This window comes from Saccopteryx bilineata, chromosome 5 (genome assembly GCF_036850765.1).
Source record: "Saccopteryx bilineata isolate mSacBil1 chromosome 5, mSacBil1_pri_phased_curated, whole genome shotgun sequence".
Classification (NCBI taxonomy): Eukaryota; Metazoa; Chordata; class Mammalia; order Chiroptera; family Emballonuridae; genus Saccopteryx; species Saccopteryx bilineata.
In genome coordinates this window covers 102,247,295-102,254,929 of record NC_089494.1, presented here as the reverse complement: position 1 = coordinate 102,254,929, position 7,635 = coordinate 102,247,295, and the positions used below count along the sequence as shown (strand labels likewise).

The 7,635-nt window shown below is 39.5% G+C and overlaps 1 protein-coding gene across 1 annotated transcript in view; it reads left to right on the top strand.

Moving 5' to 3' along the window:
- The first annotated feature begins 2,387 nt into the window (after nt 1-2,387).
- HNMT (histamine N-methyltransferase) overlaps nt 2,388-7,635 on the top strand; it is a 48,400-nt gene continuing 43,152 nt past the window's right edge. The window contains exons 1-2 of the mRNA XM_066232757.1: nt 2,388-2,502; nt 2,663-2,809. Of these exons, the coding sequence (XP_066088854.1) occupies nt 2,673-2,809 (137 nt within the window). The 5' untranslated portion in view covers nt 2,388-2,502; nt 2,663-2,672. The remainder of the gene's footprint in view (nt 2,503-2,662; nt 2,810-7,635) is intronic.

Sequence of the window (7,635 nt, the reverse complement as noted above, 5' to 3'; positions counted from 1 at the left end):
CTAAAATCCCAAACAAACCAATTAAAAAAAATAGGCAAAGGACTTTACCAGATCCTTCTCCAAAGAAGACATATATGGCCAATAGACATATGAAAAGATGCTCAATGTCACTAATCATCAGAAACATGCAGTTAAAACTACAATGATATATCACCTCACATTTGTCAGAAAGGCTATCATTAATAAGTCATCAAGCAACAAGTGTTGGTGAGGGTGTGGAGAAAAGGGAAACCTTATGTGCTGCTGGTGGGAATGCACACTGGTGCAGCCACTGTGGAAAGCAGTATGGCGTTACCTCAAACACATTAAAAACGGACAGGGCTTATGACCCAGCATTTCCACTTCTGGGAATACAGCTAAAGAAATTGGAAACACTAATTCTAAAGAATATATGCACTCTTATGTGCAGTGTTATTTACAATAGCCAGGATTCAGAAGCAGCCTGAGTGCCCATCGGTAGATGAATGGGTATAAAGGCTGTATTTACTTTAGTTCTCTGAGTTTACAAGACCACCATGCAGGATTTCCCTGAGCTTGTGAGGTTCAGCATGTGGCTTCTTTTTTGTCCACATCTTCAAAAGTTCCTACCTTTAACTAAAACCCAATCTTCTCCTACTTCGATAACCTGCCTCACTTGTCAGATCTTTCCAACAATTGGATCTTCACATAAGTCTCATTAAGGATTTTCTCTCTATTCTCATTGCTTCCACGCTGCTTAAGATAATCTTTTTTTTTTTTCACTTGCTGTGCTATTTGTCTTTTTCTTTTTTAAAGGAAAATTGTAGGGTTTAGCACGTCATTTTAATTTGTTTTTAAATGTAATTAAGGTTTAAAAGTGCTATTTTTTTTTACCATTAAATCTAGTAGAGATTTATTCTATTATAATCATTCTTTAATTTGGTTATGTTTTTCCCCCTTTTTTTAAAAAAATAAAGCTAACTTTACCGTGGCCAGATAACTCCGTTAGTTGGGGCATGTTGGGCAGATAAAATATATTATGCCCACTTTGTTAAAGATGGCGCTACCCACATAGAGGCCCATCACCCAGGAGATATTAATGTGTGTTGGGGGTGGGCTGTGGGCAGGCAGAATCCTTGTAGCCTGGGGCTTGGTTTTAGGACTAAGCCTTTCCCACCCCTTTTGATGTGGGGTGGTGCAATCCCATCATGCCCCAGATAAGTGACTTTGTATTAGAGACTTCTCTTTTTGTATATTGGATTAAAGGTTTGGATTTCTACACTATAAAATGGAGGCAGAACGGGAGCTTGCTCTCTTGGTTCCTGAGATTATCATTAGAGGAGAGAGTAGAGAGGAGAGCAGAGTAAGGCCACGTGGAGGAAGCCAGGAGAAGCAGCCAAGATGATGGATTGCTGAGTGAGAAGCCAGTTTGTGCAGAGTTTGTGCAGGGATTAGGAAGGAGATGGGGAACAGAGGTGAATAAGTCTGGTGAGCTAGAAACCTTTGATTCTAGGAAACTCGGATAAGTCAGTAGCTTTGTGAGCACTGAATGTGAGTGGGTTTTGGAGCCCAGTGTGTGTTTTTACTCGCCCACCAGATGCAAGCGAGGATTAAAAATGATGGCCCATCAGTTTTTGGCTCCATTGTTTCTTTACCGACTGTCCGAATCCAATGTGAACATGCATGGGTCAGGCTGCTGTGATGGTGGCTGCGGCTACTGGCTTTACAGGGCTTCATCTTGAAGTGCAGGTATAGGTTGTTATTTCTATCCCCGGTGGGGGCACATATAGGAACAGATTCTTTCTCGCTAAAATCAACAAAGAGAAAAATAAAATAAAATAAAATAAAATAAAGAAAGGTAACCAATTCCAATTTCTTTTTATTTCTTTTTAATTTTTTAAAATTTTATTGAATTTATTGGGGTGTGAATGGTTAATAAAATTAGACAGGTTTCAAGTGTATAATTCTGTAATGCATCGTCTGTACATTGTATTGTGTTTTCACCACCCAAAGTCGAGTCTCCTTCTGTTACTATTTGTCCCTGCTTTACTCCCCCCACCCCCACCCCCATAGGTTTCTGAGACCTTCTAGCTAGTTTTCTGGTCTTCTCTGATGGTTTGTTCTAGTTCCTAAATTAAAACAAATGAATCAACGTTTGAAGAATGGCAACAGATGAGCTTCAAATTCAACTGTCGAGGGACATGAGGCATGAAAGTCTTCACAGAAATCAAGAAAGTGAGGACAGTCACGTATCCAAAATTTCTAGCAGCTTTAAATTTCAGAAAGCGCTTTGTAGTTTAGTAGCTGCCGTGCTTATTGTGTTTGTCAACTTGGGACAGGAAAGCAGCCGCTTTTCCAACTGGGAACTTAGTAGCAGGCAGCTGCTGACGAAACAGGAAGTGATTAGAATGTTTGTTTTAATTGTGGGAGTTTTAAAGCAAGTTCCAGCAATGGATTTACTGCGTTGCTTTACTACCTGCAATTCCTGAAAAACTATGCAGGGGTTAAAGAATCAGTGCAAAGTCCCATACAAAGACTGACTTGGTAAAGACCTTTGCACACCACCCTTTCCCTTGCCTGTGAAATTCAATGCAAGCTTTTTTTCTTTCTCGATAGGAACTGGTGGGGGTGGGGAGAGAAAAAAGGAACTGGGAAAAGAAGGAAAGGGGAAGTTAAACCTTCACTCCCTCCCTGTCTTCCTCAGAAAACCAAATATGGCATCTTCCATGAGGAGCTTGTTTTCTGATCACAGCAGATATGTTGAATCTTTTCGGAGGTTTCTCAACACTTCCACGGAACATCAGTGCATGCAGGAATTCATGGACAAGAAGCTGCCAGGCATAATAGCAAGGTAACAAAAAAGAACGTTTTTGAGTAAGGGACAACCCTCGCTGCTTTCTTTTCAGTGATAGATGGGTTGCGCCCAACCCTGCAGGCTGGGCTCCGGGATAAGAACCTGCTACTGATAGCAGCTCCACTGCCTCCTCGCCCACTGTGCTCCTTTTCTTGTGACGCTGCAGTTATTTGTTTTAAACAGTCAAAGGATCCTATTTGTGTGCGGTATTTCCGGCTGTACAGAGATAGAAGCATTAACCATGTGAAGGCACAACTCCATGTTAGCTTGGAACAGATAAGATGCAAATCTTGGAGCTCCGTTTTTTTCAGCTCTCCTCTACATTTTTCATTCAAAAACGTCCCCAGTGGAGGCTACTATTCCTTAGAATCAAATACAAATAATTACCAAATACTATTTGCTCCCTAGTAGTGAGTGGGTGTCTCTCAGTTCTCTTAATATCCATTTAAATTCATTTTTCTTATCCATTATAGTTATCACGCTCCAAAATATATTTTGTCTTTCTTTCAACTTAATATTAGCAGTGTGGTGGTCCAGAAGAAAAAGCGTTTTCCTTTTATCAGTGAAACTCACTAGTTCCTATCCTTCTTGCAGACTGCTTTGTTTGGTGATTAATGTGTTCAATTTGTGCCAGGGCTGATAAGCATTATGAGAGGAACAGATTCCACATGCTAAAGATAATCAAATTACTTATCTAGGGGTGGATTGTTGTAACTTATTCTGCTTCAAGAAATAATGATGGAAAACTGTAAAGAAACGACTGGAGATGCAATGAGCAACAGTAAAGGAAACTGAAATTGTATCTTTTGCAGGCTTTCTCTATTATAAGCCTGAAATTCTTCTCTATTATAGGCCTGAAATTCAGACATGCTGGATGTACATGTAATTCTATTACCCTTTCTATTTTTGATGGTTTAGTAGTTTTTAAATGTGTTTTTTAAATTTCAAAACATTTTCAATTACAGTGGCCATACAGTTTAAATGTGATTTTTAAAAGCAGAGTATAATGTAATTTATTAATTAAAAAGTAATACAATAATGATGTAAAAAAAATCAAAGTAGACAATAAATACAGACTTATCTGGTAAATAATTAGTTTACTTCCTTAGGTCTTTTTTTTCAATTCTAAATGAAAAGTAATGAGTTAATTTGTGAGTTCTTTTGCAGAACTAAGCGTCTTTATTCATGTCTATAGCTTATCCAGGTACTTGGTTTTCTTTGGCCATCGGTTTGGTTTGAAGGGGCAACATGGATGGATATAACATAATAAATGATGACCTTTCTTTGCAAGGTTTATACAGTCCAGTAGGAAATATCAAATGTGGAATTAGTGAAAGAGTGGAGAACTTTCAAAGAGATAAAGAAGTTTGCATTATATGTAGTGGTACTATATAATTATAAATGATCTAAATAAAAGTATCATTTATTTAAAAAGTAATTTTTTTCCTGAAGGTGGGGTTTGGAATATGATTTAGCTGAAGGACCTTTAAAATTGCTAAGAGTTGTTTTTAAGTTATATAAGTATTCAACCTGCCTGATTTATTTGTCATTTTAAAAAACTTTTTTTAAAAGTCAAATGGTTCTAAAAATTTTATAAGAACAGCTTGTTGGTCAAATAAGTTTGTAAAAATGATATATTTGTTTGCTCCCTTATAGTTTGCATTGGGTGTGGGGGACAGAGTGTAAGCCAGGGGTCTCAAACTCAACTCAGCATGTGGGCTGCAGAGCAAGATCACAGCCATTCGGCGGGCCGCACTAGGTCTACAAAAGGCAACTGTTACGCAACACTTTTCTCACTGCAGTTGAAAACAAAAAAAAATCAGTACAACAAGCACAATCGTACATGCAGTTTACTCAGTGTCACAAAACGACCAGAAACTGTAGTTCGCATCACAACTGCTGTTAACTAAGCTAATATCTAGCTAGGATGCTAGAGAAATGAAAAATACAAGTAAGCCCCTAGGCTTACTTAATTTTATCCAAAATATTTTGAACTTCGTGGATTAGTCTGCGGGCCGCACAAAATTGTTCGGTGGGCCGCATGCGGCGTGAGTTTGAGACCCCTGGAAGCAGTCAGGGTTGTTATAGCCTAAGGCTTAGTTTTAAGACTAATGCTTTCTCACCCTTTTAATACTGAGATCTTTTCAAAACTAAGCTTTTCCCCACACCCTTGACTGTTGCATGATGTGGTGTGGTGCACTCTCATGAAGAATCCCATTATGCCTCAGATAAGTGACTTTGTATCAGAGACTTCCTTGTTTGTATATTGGATTAAAGGTTTTGATTTCTACACTATAAAATGGGGCAGAGGAGCCCATGCTGGAAGAGAGCAGAGAAAGGCCACGTGGAGGAGAGGAGAAGCAGCCAAGATGGCGGAGTGCTGAAGGAGAAGCCAGTTTGTGCAGAGTTTGTGAGGAGAGAGGAGATGGGGAACAGAGGTGAATAAGGCTGGTAAGGTAGAAACCTTTGATTCTAGGAAACTTGTATAAGTCAGTGGCTTTGGGAGCCCTGAATGGAAAGGGAAGTGTTTTCTCACTATGTGTATTTCTTGCTTTCTGCATACAAGCTAGGATTAAAGCTAATGACCCACCAGTTCTTGGCTCTGTTGTTTCATTACCGTCTGTCTTAATAAAATGCGAACCGAGCCTGCATGGGCCCGGTGGCTGTGATGGTGGCCGTTGCTACTGGCTTTACACAACTAAATAAATAAATATATACATAAATAAAACTACTGGAGCCTTGCCCTGACTCCCTCTCTTCCTGGAGGCAACCACTTTTTTTTCCTTTTTTTAAGTGAAAAGAGGGGAGATACAGAGACAGACTCCCTCATGCATGCCCAACCAGGATCCACCTGGCCTTCTCTATCTGGGGCCAGTGCTTTGTCCATGCTAGCAACTGAGCTATTTTTAGTGCGTGAGGTGGAGGTTCCATTGTGCCATACTCAGTGCATGGGCCCATGTGCTCAAACCATTTGAGCCATAGCTGTGGAAGGGGAAAAGAAAGAGAGTCAGAGAGAGAAAGAAGAGGAGTGTATAGCCAGTATTCACGCTGCCATCAAAGCCACCTGGCCAACACATGTTCAGGTTTGACTTGGATAGATGGTAAAGAGGCAACTGAGCCGAAAACTGGTGTTCCATTTTCCTTTAATCCTAGCTCACACCCGGTGGGAGAGAAAATACACACAATAGGAAAACACTTCCCTTTCCATTCAGGGCTCCCAAAACCACTGACTCATCTGAGTATTCCTAGAAGCACAAGCCCCACCAGCCTTCTTCACCTCTGTTCCCTATCTTCTTCTCTTCCACAAACTGGCTTCTCCTTCTCCTAATCCGCCATTTGGCTGCCTCTACATGTGGCTTCCCTGCCTCCTTGGGATTTTCCTAGAACATAAATCATTCTTCTCCTTCTAAAACCTTTTGGTGAGAAAGCCCTCCCCCAACACACATTAGCATAACCATGCTCCTTTCAAGCAAGAAGGGCATTAATGTTATCTCCACAGCTATCCATGTGGGCAGCCCCATCTTTAACAATAGTGTGAGAAAAAATAACTTGATCTGCCCAACAGGAGGGTGAGAGGAGGAGAAGCAGATGGTTGCTTCTCCTGTGTGCCCTGACTGGGACTCAAACTGGAGACTTCCACAGGCCAGGTCGATGCTCTACTACTAAACCAACCCACCAGGGCCTGGTAACCACTTTCAACAATGAAATCTTTAAGTTGTTTCTTATGGCATTTTCTTTACTAAATCTTAATAATATGTTATTCTTCTCTTTCCTAAGTTTGCTGTATTAACCCTTGGAGTAGTACAAATGATCATGTATGTCCTCATGCCTCCTGACCATCCAGAGTATGATTGATTTATTTTAAAAATGTGTAAGGCAAATTTAAAATCAAATGTATGTTCTTCTTGTTTCATAAATTGTTATCAAACAAACATGATTTTAAGTTAATAAAACTGTAAATGAACTATTTCTTTCTTTTTTTTTTTTTTTTTTTTTTTTTTTACAGAGACAGAGAGAGAGTCAGAGAAGGATAGATAGGGATAGACAGAGAGGAACAGAGAGAGATGAGAAGCATCAATCATTAGTTTTTCATTGTGACACCTTGGTTGTTCATTGATTGCTTTCTCATATGTGCCTTGATTGTGGTCCTTCAGCAGACCAAGTAAACCCTTGCTCGAGCCAGCAACCTTTGAGCTTTGCTCAAACCAGATGAAGCCGTGCTCAAGCTGGTGACCTCGGGGCCTTGAACTTGGGTCCTCCACATCCCAGTCTGATGCTCTATCCACTATGCCACTGCCTAGTCAGGCTGAACTATTTCACTTTTTGAAAAAAAACTCACTCCTGGGGGGGTTAGCAAGCATGAAAAAAACTCATTATTCACACTGTTAAAATAGCTAACTAACCATGCACATATTCTCTATCATGTCAATCATGTAGGTCAAAATTTTTGATTAAATAATTTGAGTGTTTATAACATTTTGCCTGTGTACATAATATTCATAGTTGAACAATGCATTATACTACAATTCATTTCATTTCATGTCTAACTTTTTGTTTTTCCTAGAGTTGTTATCTTGACTTTAGCTTCTTTCTTTAGTTTTCTATGAACCTATCATTACTTATGCTCCAAAGCAAGTATTAACCTCCTTTCAATATATACTGCTCACAAACATTAGGGGATATTTCAAAATTAATATGAAGCAATAACATATTCCCTAATGTTTGTGAGCAGTACATTTCAGGAGATCAAATAATTAATCTGTTACTTTCCCTCCATGGGAACATCTTTTCAGGAGTTCTCTGTTCTTTTTTTCCCCAGTGTG